Source organism: Cynara cardunculus (genome assembly GCF_001531365.2).
Source record: "Cynara cardunculus var. scolymus isolate 2C chromosome LG 3, CcrdV1, whole genome shotgun sequence".
NCBI classification, from domain to species: Eukaryota; Viridiplantae; Streptophyta; class Magnoliopsida; order Asterales; family Asteraceae; genus Cynara; species Cynara cardunculus.
In genome coordinates, this window is record NC_037530.1 from 18,209,604 (window position 1) to 18,228,152 (window position 18,549).

Here is an 18,549-nt window from a genome sequence, read left to right on the forward strand (position 1 = left end):
AGAATATGGATGGAAATTGGTGGATTTAAATTTGTGTTTGGTTAATCAAATCAAATGAATTGTTAAAAAGGTTCACCAATCCCATGACTTAGTTTTTAGAATGAATTTCTAAATTCATCATAGAATACAAAACTTGCAAAATCAGTAAGAAAATGCAGCAGAAATCTCCCAACATCATCCAAACACCTCTCTCTCTCTCAACTTTGATTTTGATGATATCAACATTCAATCACAATCAACTACTAGAAAGTCGAAAGTAGAAAGTCAGCAGTCACCACTACTACTACTACTACTTCTAGTTACTACTAAATCAATCAAATATTCACACACAAAGATAGATTACGATACCACCTCATGTCATTCTAATCTTTTTGCTAGGAGGATGACACTTCTCTTGATATCTAAAACACACATCATCCACCTCCTCTGATTTTCTCTTCACCTCCACTTGTTCACTTTTGCTTTCATTCACTATTGAATCTTCACACCCAGAGATTGATGTTTCCATTTCCATTTCCATTTCCAACTCCATTTCCATTTCCAATTCCTTCTTCTCAGCATCATTCCAACAAGCTTCCTCAGATCTAAACTCCATTCCATTATTATCCGTTTCAGAATAAACAAACTGCCCACCACCTTCCATGTCCTCTTCCTGCTTCCAAAAAAAAAACCCATCTCTTTACAAATAAATCATTTGACAGACAAAAGATTAGTATTCAAAAAGAGACTGAACTACCTCAATTGGGGTCAGAGAACCCTTGTACTCGTCAAAATTAGTTGTCGTGTGGTTGAAACCCATAAAGGATACCAATTCAAAAGATGACTTCAAACCTTCACCACCTTGTATACATGAGGATGGTATTAAAGAGATTTCCGATCCACAATCCTCTGGGGATAAATTTACGATGCTTGTCCGACAGCTGGGGTTGCACTGTTCGTCAGTGGGACAAGATTCCTGATAAGGATTCTCCAGGAGATCACAGATTAATCTCTGGATAACTACTCTTTTTAGAGATGCTTCAGCAGGTGGAAACCAATCTACATTTAGCTGAAAATTAACAAATTTTTAGTAGTAATTACAAACATTAGTCAATACCATGAGATGCAATATTCTACTTGGCAAATACTTTTTAAGGAAAGATGTTTAACCATCATCACTACCCCTTAGCATCATTTTGTACCCATGATAATGGACATATAGTAAAATATGACAACTTCCCAAATGAAGAGAATGTTGCAAGGGTACCCATTTTTTGCTATTCCAAAGGGATGTTGGGGGTACGTATGCTATTTTTGATCTCATCAACACTCTGTTTGATAAGACATTTCAAAGGAAAAGAGTTGGGGAACAATCATAAATCATCCTGAACTTGTCCTTTTAGTTTAACCAAGTGGTACTAAATTTTAGTCAATCAGCCATTACAAGTAACATTTAAAAGCTCTAAGACAAGATGCAGTTCACAGATTGGTTCCTTGTCTTAAAGCTAAGTAGATTGGTTATCAGATAATCAAGGTGTTCTAATTTCAAATTAGACTTCACCTTATCTTCCTCTCTCTATAGTTCCCTGTGATTAAAATTATTATCTTTTCTACTTTCAAAATTATTACAATTTACAGGGAATTGATAACTGTAATTCAATATACAAAAGAACTGCAGATTAAAAACAGGCAAATAAAAAATTCTACTTACACGAACTATTTTGCCTCCGGTTAATCCTTATGCCGTCCTAACGCCCTTTAAAATGTTCATGTGCAAAGCACATGATAGTTTATTGCTCTAGGTATCCTAATACGTAGAATTTCTATCAAGAACATGGTTATATCCAAGAACCATTTAAGAAAAAATAGAAGTTTCTATCAAGAACATGATTAGAACATACAGAAAGAAATCTGTTTTTAGCATTAAGAGAACCGAACAAAGAAGGAAAATCTCTTCCTTGTTACCTCACCAGACCTACAAATTCCCATCACAACCATTTCTGCCTCCTAAAGCCCCGTCACCGACACCGACTCTTCGAAAGTTGTTCACCATCATATTTCCCCGTGAACAGCAAGACAACCACCACGACGATCACACAAACACGCCTATAGATTATTACTAGAGTATTCTTTTATTTCTTACAAATGTAAAGGTTTTTAAATATACTTTCCTACGTATTAAGAACTGCATGTAACCACCCACGAACTCTCAAAATAATGAATCAACAAGGCGGTATGTCTCACAAAGCACGGAAGCGACATCATGCATACAAACATACTGATACTATTGGGAAATACTAAAAACATAAAACTACGAACAATGATATTGAGAGGATAAGATGAATACTTACAAAGTTAAATCCCTTCGAGATTTTAAATGGATTAAAATGTGTAGGAGCTTGCTCCAAGAAGAGTTCTACATAATGGAGCAAGAATAGACCACAATCAAATGAATTTTGCTGCTGCGGTAACTGCACAAAACATAAAACATCAGACTTCAACACCCAAAATAAACAAAAAGCTGAGTTGGATGCAAGAAGCTTGACAAATGCATCACTAAAATAAAAGGGATTTAATCTAGCTGTTCATACCAAAATTGATCTGTTGATGGAACCAGAACAAGATAATGTACAAACTATTTAGCAGAAGTGAAATCATTACAGGCATATACAAAGAGCTTTTAGAATAAGGATTTTTCTGTACTCTGATTACTTTTTGCTGGGCATCAAGCAGAAAACACATATGATCCAACATTTGCAGAACACAGAAATAACCAACTGTAGACTAGTCTTCGTTTATGCAAGAAAACAATACACTAGCCTTAACCCTTCATCTGCAACTAATCAAGCCACAGTTTTGGAGTGGCGCATACCATGCAATTCTATTTATTTCAAATAGAGACAAATTACACATCATACCTCTAGTGAAATGAATCTCAAATCATCAAATCTTGAGGATATGTCTTCAGATGCTCCCTGTTGCCTCCCTTTCCATTCTTCCTTCAGGTAACTGCATTGTCATATCCGAGTCTTTAATTGATGCAAGTCAACTTCAAACTAAGGAACAGAAAAATCAAAGAAACAAATGACTACCCATCCCAGAGAGAAGGGCATCATGACCCAATATGTTCATCACAATGTCATTATTGTTTAAAGGTATGTGACGTAATCTATTTCTTTTTCTATTAGCATATTCCATGCACTAATATACCTGAGGGTGTTAGACTAAGTCAACTAGTCTAGTTTATATTATTAATATTGTCTAGGGTCCAAAGTGTAATTAGTTTTACCTATATAAGGTGTATCAGATTATTATTATTTTTCAATCAATACAAATCAATATCAAGTTTAATAGAGGGAACAATTGTGCTTTGAGAAAACAGACAAGAGTATCACCATTCTAACTACAGATGTTTGTGTTTCTGCAGAATCCTGGTAAAGGGCCAATAAATGAGCTTCCTCCCGCCCTTCCCAGAAACTCTTCAATTCATAAGTGATATAAGAAGTTAAAACCTAGGGTCAATAACACTCTGCAGTCTATTAAACATCAAGCATCACCCTTAGTTTGAACAGAAGTAATTTCATGGTCTAATGTGGAAAGGCAGCATTTTCATCTTTTAAACAAACAGGCATGACGTTATGCAAGATAGTAAAATACTATGCACATGCCCAACCCTGGTGGAAAAAAGAAGGTAAGCACCCCCTTCAGTATGGTGTTAAAATTTCACATGCAAAAGCTATGGAAACAGGCATTGGCCATGATTTGTTGCTACGATGTAGCCAATATAACCATTAAGAAATTCCATCAATAAACTTCAATATAATTAAGTTCTTCGTTTTTGTCCACCAAAAGAACTTTCAAAGAATCTCAAATGTAAGGTAACAAGTGATAAATAAAATCATATAAATAAGCCTGAACAGAAAGATCTGATACCTTTGCACAAGACCTTTTAGACCAGTATGACTGCCTCTGATAGAATCCATATGCAAAATACATGGCACTTTCATTGACTCAACTACATCTTCATCTGAACCAAAGCATAACATTAGAAGAGCAAGAGCCATATAAGATATACATGAAGAGATCTAAAATATCTGAAAGACTGACCATTGTATGTGGCCACATCCCCGAGATGACAAATTACAACAAGACTCCAGTGATAACTGTAAAAAAAACAGAGGCTCTCAATTGATTGATGTAATTTAGTAAAACCAAAGCTTTACATAGTTTATTTACTTACTTATAATTTACAGGAATAAAAACATAATCTTTCTCAAAAAGGTTCACTTTTCTTGTCCATTTCTTCACACGTTGAAAAGCTGCCCTTCCTTCAGAAGCATCAAGTGGATCTTTATCTGGATCAGCCAGCTTTCGAAAGAAGAAACTGTTGAAGAAGTGGAACCTGTGCCTTTCCTCGGGCTTGATCTTATTCTTCAAGTACCTGTCATCAATTAAAATTTTGATAATTGTTAAGTGGAGAAACACTTAAACATCAATCAGAAGGCATCACCAAAAACTAATAGAGATCTTGTGAATAACAAGACAAGGAAGCATATGAAATGGAATTTTTACATCAGATGTAACGATTCCCTATCTTGACTACTTACAAGTTCTTATAATTGGAATATAAATAGTTACTAAAGTTATTCATCCTTTTTAAAAAGTTATATTTACACTGTTAATGGCAAATACTAAATTAATGGCCCCCAATAAAAAGTATCGCCTTCATATTCCCCTTCTCTATTTATTGTTGTCATAGGAGATTAACTGCATTATAAATTCAGGCACTGTGTAAACCTACTTCCTATGTAGCCTTTTGACTGCTTTTGGGAGCACCATGAGACAAAAGAAGGTGGAGATGAACATACTTGATATAAAAGTCGATGATGGTGTCATTGACGAAAGTGTCTGGTTGCAGTAAATCAAAGTCCCTCTTACTTATAGAAACAGCATCAGCATCCCCTTTTGGATAGACAACCTCTTCAAAAGGCCGATCAAAGCTGCAAGCATCCAAGCAATTAAAAAGGCAATACAAGGAACACACGAAATAGAAAAAAGTTAGAAATGGCAGGCAAAAAATTGCATAGATCAACAGTCAAAGATACCTTTTCCTGATAAATGGACAACAAATTGCAGCAAAAGTTTTTTTTTTTTTTTTTTTTTTTTTTTTATAGTAGATTATGTTTTTTTACCCAAAAAAAAAAATTGCTGCAAAAAAAATTATATTCAACCAGGGTNTTTTACCCAAAAAAAAAAATTGCTGCAAAAAAAATTATATTCAACCAGGGTGATAATTTAGATTTGTACACAGGCATAGATGTTCCTCCATTTGTTGCAATGGAACAAACAAACGAGTGATTCTTTTTCTCTGACATGGACTAAATAACTTGCTTAAAGATTAACGATTATCTTTTATCACATACTTTTTATTTAATTGGAATAAACAAGCCATCATCTCAATTTGCATAAAAACCATTCTCGAGGGGTTTTTATATATGAAAGAAGCATAATTTCCACATTATACAAGTGAAATAAACAGCCGCAAAAAGTACTTTCCATAATGCTTTCCAAAGTGTATTACAAATAGCACATTTTGTTACTTACGTGGGAAGATATTTTGAAAAGGATGCTCCAGTGTGTCCAAGCACAGAGTCCCTGCAACAATCATCCATGTTGACACCACAACACAGTTACATAACAACAATATAACCAAGTGAACAATAGCAATGGAAAACACCCCCCAAACTGATTTTATAACCGTGAATTGGATTCCAGATATCGTTCATTTCAACTTTTACCTTGATGACATAGCATAATTATCACAAGTAGACAGACATCCTTCAAAAAGAAAGTAAGTTTAGAATCTGAAGCTGTTGCCAGTTGCAAAGCTCTATCCCAAGGACGCACGCGTCACATCCTTAATGTGTCATTTTACAAGGTACATACTGAGGAGCATGGTTAATCTTAGAACTTCTAAATAGAACAAAAAATTACTGCAGATATCTCTTTAATGTTATCTCTTTTTTAGACCACACCATTTTAAGCATGTGCGTCTATACTTTGTATTAGGGTGTCTTGGGAGCTGGCACCCATATTTTTTAAACTAGTTACATCAAACCCAGGAGCTACATCAGGACACCTAGAAAAGAAAAACACGTTATCTAAAGCTAGAATACAGGAATATTATTTAGGGATACACTAGAGAAATCAGAAGAAATGAGGATGCGGGTATGCAGGTATATGATGGTATTTAATCGTCACATATACAGACGCACACATGGTCATAAAAGCTAAATACACCGATTCATAATACAGTAAGTATCCTCAAATTTCAAAACATCGACATTATTGTTGGGCCAACTTCAACTTGAACATCTAGCAAAATCCATGTCCGTAAGAAAGTATTACATGCTTTTTTTTGTAGATAACTTATTGTATGCCAAGTAACCATGTATCCTAATTATGGCATCCGATACACAAAATACCAAGATTAAAGTATCCCTTCTTCCTGGTAAGACTCCCAGATTAGTATAATTCAACGTGCTGGGATGGTCTTAACCAGGTCTCTCCATTATGGAGAGATCACTTGTAACATGTAACAATATGCATTCAAGCAGACAGCATATTAGATACTCGCTCTAACTCAAGCACTGCTCAATAGAGTTAAAGAACTCACTCTGACTCAAGAATACTGCTCCATAAAGCTTTATATGTGACATTCAAAGATGTAATTGCTTCAAGTCTCCCAAACCAGCTAGAGCCGGTAATTGCAAATTTCAACTCCATGCCTGAACAACGTAAAAGAGGCAAAAGAAATCAAGAATGAGATCTGTCAGTTACATCAATGTAATTCGTTTGACCAAATTAAGTAGGAAAAAAGCAGCTGATTCATGGTATTTATTAGACACACACGTCTAACAGTAAGTAGTATTAAGGCTAATGATGAATCCTCCAAATAACACATTTCATATCAAATAGGATAAAACTTTTTCTAAACTGTCAATGAACTAAATGATGGTAATTTTTTTTATTCCAACCACCATACAAGAAACATCAATCGAATCAAGCAGCTGTTTCATAGGGATCTATCAGATACGGATATAAACATTCACACACAAACCACTCCAATTTAAGCAACATCAACTGAAGAACCAATAATCAACATAAGCACCAACACATCATTATGTCAACCACTTGCATTCGATTAATCTCAAGCACATAAACAAAATCATTAAAGAGAAGAGACAAGGCAGAGCAGAGGTGAAGAGACAAAGTGGCAACTCAAGCTAAGGCCCTAATGTTGACTGTTCAATCTTATTTCTCTTTTTGTGCAGTATACTAGTTGAAATGCTTAACAAGATCACGTTTCATTTAAACCAAAAGGATCCAAGACAACGTAATTATAATTCATTAAAAATGGCCCAAAAATCAACTAGTTATTCGCTTCGAAGAATCCACGCCTTGTGTGCCTCACACCTTGGTCCTTAAGACATGCACAATGAACCTGATGGGCCTCAACTTTAGGGCACCTCAACGGCCCTTGTATGTAGGAGCCCTTCCGCAACAAGGTCATCTACTAAGGAGACAAAGGTTTTTGGTCCTTAAGAAATGAGTCTTCCCGTTTAAGCAGTGGGTTGATATACTACTCAAAACACAACCACAATCAACCCCACTGAAAAATTCATTGAACCATACCTTTACTCCACTTTTTCCATCACCTAGCAAGTCATGGCACCTGCTCCAATCAACCCACTTCCAGCGCCATACTGTCTAACCTTGATAGCAGCTAACTCACAACTATGCGAAACAAAAAAGCTTCACCTCATGGTATGCTCCCACCCAATAACATTTGACGTGATACAAACAAGAATATGCAAGTGTTCTCATACGGCTATAATATCTTCAGATGAGCTGTTCAACTAGAGTAGAATTTTGGCCACCTAGCTATGCCTACCCAACAAAATTGTATATAAAAAAAGACCATGACAACGAAAGCGTTAAAAGTCTAATGCATATAACCTGAAGTGCATTCAACATTTTCAGTCTCTAGTATTGTATCCTTCGTAAGTATATGAATCTTCACCATCGCCATCTCAACCTGCACAATAATTGCCGCAATTCATAGCCTCACAGGCTGACCTAGATGAGCACTGCAATATAATTAAATTTTACACTCAATATGATGGACTTACCCGCTCATACCAATGAGATCTGATATGAAGTATATCCTCAATTCTCCACTTGCATTTAAAAGTTTCATCGTCTCCATCAGCAGGTGAACCCTCCATTTCGATGAAACTGCTAGTAAAAGATATCACAGAATCTGTATAATAACTATCACGGTACACCACGTAATCAGGATAGAAGACAGCTGTTGTTAGATCTTCACTCTCCTGTCAATTGTACAAAAAGGATTAGAGAAAGCCAAAGAATCTTCACATATAGAAAAAGGGCCAAGAAGCTTCATACTTCGATGTGTGGCTGGAACACTACAGCATGCTCAATAACATAATTTAGATTTTCGGAAACTAAACTCGAACGCTAGTAGCTTAAACAGGTCACGACTTGCAAATAAGAAACTAAATAACTAAAAGGTTAAAGCACAAAGCTACTTCGGGGCTCTCTGGTTCAGGTTGTGGAATGAAAATGGGAATGAGAATGAAAATAACAGGGAATGAAAATGAGAATGACTTTTCATCCCCCCCCCCCGGCGGTTTAACCTGGAATGAAAATTTGGGCTTCTGGGGGATGGACCTATTATATTATATAAAACCAAACAGTATCTTTTATTATTACTCCCATTGATTACTGCTTACTACCTCTAACCAAACACCCCCTTCATTATCTAATACAGCCACGGCCTAATCCATTATCCATTTAAGTTCCTACTCAGGTATCATTCACAAATACAGTTTCAAGGACTTTGAAGGGAATATGATATAGCTTATGTTTTCAGTTCACCTGGAAAAGAGTTAGTCAGTTAGCCGCTAGATATGCTGTTCTTGTAGACAGAATGCTTGGACAGAAAGTAGAGCTAATAAATTCTTCCCTTAGGTATAAATTTTCTAAATAAAAACACAAATGCAATAAAGAAAAGCAAAGTCTGTAAAATTCACAGTGCTTGAAGCCATCAATGATCTCTCAATATGGTCATCTTTCTTTTTCTTTCCTTTTTTTTAGCCAGGGAGCAGAATGCACTAGTATAGCCACTCTAAACCAACCAAAAAGTATTGACTAATCCAAAGTGTGCAGGATTGGAACCTTAAATTCCTAGCAGTCCAGCTTGAAGTCAACAAAAGAGCAAACACAAACTAGAAGTTCAGAAATAGTATCTAACTCACGTCTAGCTAAGTAAGTGCTCAATGACAACATCTAAAAAAGCTATGACAAAAATGTTTGCTTGCTAAGTAATGACAGTTGGAGTTAACAGTATCTAAGGCACAAAACACAGTCCATGCACTCATACAGTTTTAATAAATAGAAGAGCAAAGATAGAAAGATTAAGGCATCTTAACATGGAATGAAAGATGTAGGTGTTTAGAAGTCCTGCTGCACATCAGCAATTTCTTTCCATTATGCATTGATCATTGAAGTTCACAACGAGGTAGGTTCACAAGCTATAACACACACATATATATTAATTACAGAAGTGCTTACCATTTCCCACCCGCCTATGCACTGATCTGAAGATGGTCCAGCCAAGACACCTGGCACAACAGAATAATAGTTTAATAAAAATATAATGGTTCATTGAAGTAACATACAAACTCTAATTGTTCAAAAGAAATGTCAACATATCAAAAAGCATGGAGATGAAAAGAATTTTCCATTTCTAAACGACTAGATAAAGAGTTACAAAATTGACACAAGACCAACCATCCTCAGAATTCATGATGTAGAAATACAGCTTTGCTATAAAAAGAGGAAGTGGATTATAATAGAAATTTTGTGTTTCCAGCCTTCCAGGGCATGAAGCATTTGGAACTGGAAGATATTATACTGTTACACATATAGATAGTATGAATAAATGTGGGGGCTGGTCAATTAGTCAAGTGATTACAAGTATAAATAGGAGGGGATAGATAGGCATGGCAACGGGGCAGGGATGGGGCGGGTTTTGTAATCCCCAGCCCCGGCCCCGGTTTGTAGTAACATCCCCCGGCCCCGGTCCCCGGTCAAATCTCTAGCAAAACCCGGTAAAACCCCGGTCAATCCCAGGTCAAACCCCATAAATAGTATCATTTAGTTTGATTCTACCGGGGATCACCGGCCCCAGTCCCGGTTTGAGTAACATCCCCTGTCCCTGGTTTGAGTCTACCGGGGATCCCCGGCCCCGGGACCCGTTTTAGTGGGGAATCCATGTTCGGGTCGGGTGAACCGGGTTCCCCACCGGGTCGGGGCAAATCACCATCCCTAGGGATAGAAGTGTTTAGGCATCAGTTTTGTATTGTGAAATTGGTGGAAAACCTCTCTGGAGAGATCCGGCTCTCTCGGAAAGCTGGTAATCAATTTGTAAACATTTGATTGTTGAATAAAGATGATAAGTTCGCATCATATACATATAAAAAGGAAGAAACAAAGAAAGGCAGTAGTTACCATCATCTTCTGCAACATCAGAACAAGATGAAGATCTCTCACACATGCTGCCCTTTTCATCTGGTTCCATTTCAACCGTCTCATCCTGCAGCCAGTTAAGCTGTTGTGAGCACTTAAAATAAAATTTGAACCTTGAACATAGATCATCAGAACATACAACTTCAGGTATGGGCAACAAATCTAGGATCGCTGAACTTAATTTGTTGCTGCTAGGTGAAGCTGATGTGGTGGCCACATTGACCTCTACTCCAGCAGGTGCACTTGCCTCCAATTCAGATAAATCAGTTCTGAGTTCTGGACTACATTGAGGATGTTCTTCGGCCACTGTAAAATCATCATTTAAATCAGCCTTCATTTCAGCAGAAGGATCCTCTACTAGGGTGGTAGCAATTTGATTAATGTTGATAGCATCAATGCTTAAAGAGGGAGCATAGTTGATCCCCTCTGATGAAATATCTTTTCCGGTGGCAGCTGGAAGAAATGACAACATAGTTTATGGTACATTCTCAGCGAGACTAAGCAAGTCATCATACAAGTAAAGATATCTCATTCATAGGAACATGGGAAAACATGAAAGGGGACTGTTCTACCCAGCAGATCAGTTTCCCACTTGCCGCAATAATCATCTGCTTCATGATTGTTAGGCTTATATAGCTTCCACCCATCACAATTATCCAACTAGCCTGATTCTTTGATAAATGACATTCGTGCATGCACACATACAAACTACCTATATTTGTGTGTGTGTATATACATAAAACTTCTTGGTTAACCATATATTGAATGAACATCTATTGCCCACAAGCCCCACTTCCCAAACTACTTAAGAATCATGGGCAACAGTGTCATTCTGAAATATCTTAGGGGATTGTGCAACTTAATTCGGACCCATCCTAGTATTTATTCCCACTCCTTGTTCACTCCACTATGTAGTCTTCTAGAGCCACATGTTTTGGTAAGCGAAGTGTTGAATACAAAACACAATCAGGAATTGTTATTAACAGTACTCAGTAGAAAAGATATGTGTGTGAATCACTCACTTATTCTGCTGTCATATGCATCTGCAAGACTAATGAATAGTTAGTTAAGATTGTTTAACATTCATCTGAGGCGCAAAATCTCAATATTTGCTTTTCCAGCATTAACCTTTGGATGTAAATAGAATTGTTTGTTTGTCTTTTTTGCCAGTCACTTTGTACGAAGTCAAAATATTTTTCTATCGCATGGTTCAACTGAAGTTCAGAACACGATTGAAAGGATCGTAGTTATAGTTCATTTCTTGGGTAACAATACTATTTATGACCAATTATTAGACCACTAAAGATGGCACTCGGTGAATAAATCTCTTCTGCAACAACTCTATTTGTTCGTGAGGCAGTAAAATCAGCCTGCCCCAGAAAAACCTAAGGAAAGGGTGGGCTAGAGTAGTAGTCCAAACTAATATGGCACATCAATGACGGATCCAGAATTTTTGCCTAGTGGGGGCACCTTTAAAGTAGATTAAAGGTATGCAAAGTCGCCCGATGTGTGTTTAGCATAATTCCACCGTTTTGAAGGACTTAAAAAAAATTGGTTGATTTTGAAGGATTTTTTTGGTTTTTTTCTCGATTTCGAGCGGCTTCTTCAGGGTTTTTGGTTGATTTCAAAAGACTTTCAGTTTCTTGGTTGATTTCAAGGTACTTCTTTTGATTGGTGGGGGGAGAGATGGGAAATTACTGGGGGGAACTATGGTAGAAAGTGAAAAATTATTTTTACTTGTATAAAAGAGAGAAAAATTTAATGGGGGCCCATCCCCCCACCTTTAACATACTGCATCCACCCCTGATGGCACTTAGCACCTTCGCATGTAACCTTAAATTTCATAGGTGGACTCCTGGTACTCCTGTAATATATGAACTAAGTTACTGGTCCTAGGACTATCTTCACACATAAACATGGATAATATGGGCAGGCCCAAAATTAGCATCCTCCCATCACAGTGTAATTCACCACCTTCGTACCTATTAGCTGACCTCTTTTCTGCTTTTGAATGTTCAAATTTAGGTGACTGCTTTCACAAAGCAACCAACAGCAAAATTTCCTCATGTTTATAACCTAGGTGTATCAAGTTAATATTTCTTTCACCTCTTTCTTGTACAGAATGATGCAGAGCCAAGGGTAGAAATGGGAATCTACTTTTAGTATACACGTCTAAAACTGGAGCAAAGTGAAAGTGACACTGAAACTAAAATGGAGTTACAGGTAAGTTCTAAATTTGTCTTCCAACTCCACCGAACAACATTAGCATGTCTGCATAATTGAGGGCACTAACAATTACTGTTTTCACTCAAAATCCACATCCCTATTCATATCTAATATTTGGTTTTCAACAAATCCCTTGAGATAAATATGGAACACATAAGTAAATTGGGATAGAGTCCCATCCTACAAATTTTTGCATATACCACAAGTAGATACAAAGGCAGCCAAGATCCTACCAGGTCTAAATTAAGGAAAAAGAACAAAGAAAGCCATTACAAAAATTCATGTTCTATCTTTCGTTAATAGGTCTTCATGTGTCTAATTAGTGTAACAAAGTATAAACCCATACATACCTGTATATAATTGTGTGTTCTTGGATCATTGGATGGAAGCCAAATTGTCATCTTTTCTGCTGGACTAGAATTTTCAAGTTCCATCAGGCAACCAAAGCAGAACCTTAATTTTCTAATTAGAGACTTATGATCAACCATCATACAAAGTAAAATGTCAAAAAATTTCCCATTAGAACAAACTCCGCTTCCCTTAGTACATTTGGTGTCTTCATATAAGCATGGCCTTTTGGAACTCTTGATGAAAATATCAACTAAACAACTCACATCCAGACTAATTGGCAAGCACTTCTTGCCACAACTTTACCAGATTTTCCAATAATTTTCCACTATTTCAAAGTGATATTTATGTTGTCCACTTGATTATATATGCATAAGCACTAAATATAGCTAGATAATGCCTTATGAACCACCTAAACCAATAACCACAACTGCCACAGATATACACCAGAATAAAGGATGCTAAGGGGGATCAAAAAGAATTTGATGATTCACTCCATAACTTACAACGGCATTTGACTAATTGTAGTATTTGTTATAGAGATAAGCTGTTAGATTGTTTGTCAGCATGACCTAGAAAGTCAACTCTATTCAATAGGATGCGAGCATCAGCATGAGAGTCATGAACCGTTTATTCCCAAAAGCAAAAAAAAAACATGTTCACCGAAAAAAACACAGATCCCAAAAGAACAAGATACAAATATAAGAAATTGACCACTAAACTTTCAGGGGAAAAAACTAACCGGTTGCGAGGAATATATACTTGTCAATTGCACTTGTAGGGTTTTCTAGCTTGCTCTTAATCCTAAGAGCAAGTTCTGTCTCTTCTGTCTCTTCTTTAAATTCAAAAACATCAAGATTTTTCTTACAGACAGTCTTCATTTTCCGTGTGTATATATGCATGTAAACTGATATTAGGGTTTTCAACGGAATCGTAAGCGACGAATGACTTTCTCAATGAGCAATCGAAATGAGGGCTTTTATCCTGAGAATCATGATGATCAGAATGAGAAAATGTTGGAAGATGAGGGTTTGGTATGGGATTCAATTTTCGGAAACAGGGTATGGGTTGGAGGAGGATGATCGGAGAAAAGCGAAGGAGACGCAAAGTCGAGCGCGTGATGCTATGTGGTTGGAGCTGCGAGTGCGGAAGAAATATATAAACATAAGAAAAGGAAATCGAAGGTTAAAAGTTGATAAAAACAAACTTGTTTCGCAATGGAAAATCTATGGAAATACAAGTTTCTTTCGTTAGAAGAATGGTACACTTTACAATACAATAAAATATATTTTAATTTTAATATTTCGTTTCGATGTTGTAGTACGGTTTTATGTGGTTTAAAAAAAATGGATAATATTTTTATCTATACTATATTATAAAATATTTGATAAAAACTTTTAAAAACCATTTTTTATGTATGAAGTACTGTATATTGATGTATATTACTTAAAATTCAAAATTACAATTAAATTATGCCAACTTATTAAAGTTTCATGTTTGAATTCGTGTAATTAACTGCGAATAAACATAATCAAATAGATGATAGACATCTCATTTTAAAATATAAAAAATCTAAAATATAATTAAGATTGTAAATTGTATGTTATACCCACAACACGTGTCACCCAGATACACTGTCAACGAGTCATGTAAACCTAAGGGGTCGCACACAAAGAACATGTATGCTTCCACTAAAGAAAGAATCTAAACATATGTATCGTTTTGCGATTATTATAATTGCAGGGTTTAATCTATAAATACATATATAATTATCTAAAAACATTTAAGATATTATTAGATAAATAAATAATTATTTTAGATAATAATTAAACTTTATTAAGAGTTATGGTCAATTTCGAAGACTGGTTATATAAACAAGGCTTAGGGGCTAAACCAAAGTAGACGATTGAGTTCTGATAACTAGTTGTAGCCTCAAAACCCTTACGATACAATTATAAAATTAGGATTCTTTGGGCTAGCACCTGGTGGGAGTTCCAAGCGTGATCGTGTGTGGACAATCGATAGAGGAAACCTAATTTGGTTTCTTAGTGCTACATCAAAGTTTCAATTTCAACTACAAGGTAAATATTTTAAACATCCTATGGTTTACGTAGATTCGTTTTAATTGTCAATGGATCCGACTTTGGGTTTTATTTAAAAAAATTCTAAACGTTTTTGTAAACGAGTTCTGTTTTTTTGCTGTGTTTTATCCGCTTATTTTCGCAAATTAAAACCCAACAGTGGTATCAGAGCCACTTTGACAATTATTCCGATTAATCGGAAGTAGTTAAAACGGAATGTCACTAAACATGATTTTATTTTTGAAAGGATTTCGAATAAATCAGTTTCTGCCCAAAGTTTAGGTCACCCAATCCTGTCCCCGCCGTTGCAAGCGAGTTCTGGCCCATTAAAGGGGCTATTGCCTTTTCATGGTGGAGTCGAGAGCAGGGTTAGAGGGATAGAAAACCATATCTGGGCCGAGATAAAATAAAATAAAATCAGTTGGGCCGGTTCTAATAAAACCATATATGAGCCGAGACATCTTTTGGCTATAATTTTTTGGGCCTGTTTTTTAAGTCATTTTAAATTTAAATGATTGGGTTGGTTTTAAGTTAAAACTTTGAACCGAATTTCGTTTAAAGTTAGGGCTGGTTTAAAATTAAATTATGGACTAATTAAAACCAAATATGTTATTTGAATTTTAATAAAAATCTTGTTAGATTTGATCTTTTAAAATCCCGATTAATTTATGTTGTTAATTATTTTTGTTTTTGGTTAATTATTTAATGTTTATTTAATTGTACTAACTTTTTTTTTGTTTTATATTATGTTTAATATTTTTATTGTGTAATATATGGATTGCCCTGCCGAGACCCGTGGTTGATTTATTTATTTATTTTTGTCGGAAAATTAAAATGTATTAATTGCATGGGTTGTAATTTTTAATTTTAATTTTCTAGATAGGACAAATGTAAATAGAATAGAATTCTGTTGTATTTATTTAAATCAACAAAGACGACATTCCAAAGAAGACGGAGTCCGTGGAGTTCACCAAGATGGCGAGGCCAGTGGGAGCTTGAAGACGTCCTTAGTTTGATCGTGGTTGTTGTGTTGGCTCACAACACCATATTAGGGGCAAATCCATATATTATCTTGTGGTTGTTTATTTTGTGTTTGTTTTTTTTTATTTGTTTATTGCTTTTATTATTGCTATGATAATTGCAAAACCCCTTAAAAATCAAATGCAAAACAATTTCAAATCGGTAATTAAAATATGATATTTTAAAATGATAATGTTTATCAAAAATCAAACCGATTTTTACGGGTAAACTTTTAAAACAAAAGGATTTTAATTTTAGAGATAAAATCAAACGTTTTAAAAGTAATTTGAAAATGTTTTTCTAAAATTTAAACCTTTCTAAAACGTAAACTAAACGCCACACATTAAGGTACTTGTCAAGTCTTATAGATTCCAGTATGATTAGAGTTTGGCCTGTCATATCGGATGATAGTAGTGTGAGACAAGGTGCCGAGACTACGAGATTCAAGTGAAAGTTGCACTTGGTCACTCACTTGAATAGTCGTGTTTTGAACGACTGATCCCATTAAACCTGAATTGAGAAATTAGGTGGGATCACGATACCTTAGTATGAGCAGTTTACTTAAAAATATCATAGTATGTGAATTAACCTTCTATAAGTATTTTTAAGGCGTAGAAGTGAGATTAAACGTGTCTATTTGATATATTAAATAGAATCTCATGATCACTTAAGAGTTATGTTGAGCATGATTGGATGATTCCTACCTAAATAACTTATTTCTCAGACAGTGCATTACCATTTGAAGAAATAGATGAAATATGGATCTTAGCTCAAATAAAATTGATTTTTGAAAGGTTAATTTATTTAATTTGAGATTTTAAAAGTCAGACTAAAATCGAACTTGGATATTGTAGATGTATGCATCCACTCCAAACCCAGACTCAGCCACAAACAACTTGTCCCAATTTGTACTCCGGTTTGTCCTTAAAAAAGAAAAGCTGAACGGGACGAACTTCCTCGAATGGTTTCGCTTCTTAAGTGTTGTACTTAAGCATGAAAAGAAGCTCTATGTTCTAGAAAACCCCCTCTAAACGCTCCTGCTAGAACTGCATTCGCTGAAGTCAAGGGTGCCTTTGAAATGCATCAGAATGACTCACTGGATGTGGCATGTCTCATGCTTACCACTATGACTCTTGAGTTATTGAGGAATCATGAGTACATGACTGCTTGAGAAATAATTTCTTCATTGAAATCTATGTTCCAACAACAAGCCAAACAAGAGAGGTTTGACACAGTCAGGGCATTGCATGCCTGTATGATGACTGAGGGTTCACCGGTCAGTACCCACGTCTTAAAAATGAAAGGGTATGTTGACCGGTTAACCCATCTTTGTTTCCCACTAAACAAGAAATTGGCAATCGACTTGGTTCTCAATTCCTTGCCTAAATCATATGACCAGTTTGTTATGAACTATAATATGAATGGTTTAGAAAAGTCTCTCATAGAGCTTCATGGCATGCTTATAACTGCTGAGAGAAGTATTCCCAAGTTGGAAACCCCTAAACCAAAACAGGTCTTGATGATCAAGCCTAAAGGTGGGATAACTAAGAAAAGGAAGGGGGTAGCTAAGAGCAAAACTAAAGTTGGAAGTTCCAACAAAAACAAGGGCAAAGGAAAGATACCTGATGATGCAGTTTGCTTCAACTGCAACCAAAAGGGGCACTAGAAGAGAAACTTCCCAGCCCTATTGGTAGAGAATATGAAGAAGAAGAAGACTGACGCAGTTGGAACTTCAAGTATGTTTACCATTGATTTATTCATTTCTGACTACGATTCCTGGGTATTAAATACCAGATGTGGTACTCATATATGTACTACTTCACAGGGACTAAGAAGTGAAGAGATGATGAAACCAGGCCAAATGGAACTGAGAATGGGCAATGGAGCTAAGGTAGCCGCTGTTGCTCAAGGCACATACTATATGCATCTGCCAAATGGCCTTACTTTATCGCTTATCGTTTTCACAATTACAACAGACTATAATTATGTTTACTTTCAGCAACAATACAATTTCAGTTTATCTTGATAATGTTTTGTATTTCGTGGCGGAACCATGGAATGGTATTTATGAAATTGATATTCAAAATAGTTGTAATTATGAATCAATATACAATGTAAACAATAAACGGAGCAAGTGAGGCTTGAATCAAACCTACTTGTGGTATTGTTGTCTTGGATATATAAACAAGAAACGCATAGCCAAACTCCAGGCGGACGGAGTATTGGAATCATGTAATGATTCATATGACACATGTGAGCTTGTTTATTAGGAAAGATGACT

The 18,549-nt window shown here is 35.8% G+C and overlaps 1 protein-coding gene across 4 annotated transcripts; it reads right to left on the minus strand.

Moving 5' to 3' along the window:
* Positions 1–101: 101 nt before the first annotated feature.
* Positions 102–14,279, minus strand: LOC112509313 (probable ubiquitin-like-specific protease 2B). Of its 4 annotated transcripts, none has more exons than XM_025114199.1 (16): positions 13,910–14,279; positions 10,733–11,046; positions 10,576–10,660; positions 9,637–9,686; positions 8,172–8,372; positions 7,999–8,077; positions 6,656–6,767; positions 5,584–5,634; positions 4,848–4,979; positions 4,220–4,420; positions 4,087–4,130; positions 3,913–4,006; positions 2,898–2,988; positions 2,331–2,450; positions 737–1,048; positions 102–652 (listed from the first exon to the last, which is right to left on the minus strand). In XM_025114199.1, the coding sequence occupies exons 1-16, from the start codon at positions 14,067–14,069 to the stop codon at positions 353–355; spliced, it is 2,346 nt and encodes a 781-aa protein (XP_024969967.1). In that variant the 5' UTR covers positions 14,070–14,279; the 3' UTR covers positions 102–352. The 4 variants fall into 4 exon arrangements, with proteins under 4 accessions (XP_024969967.1, XP_024969969.1, XP_024969966.1 ...); XM_025114201.1 differs by having other exon boundaries at positions 103–652; positions 4,087–4,142; positions 10,733–10,899; XM_025114198.1 differs by having other exon boundaries at positions 103–652; positions 4,087–4,142.
* Positions 14,280–18,549: the final 4,270 nt, after the last annotated feature.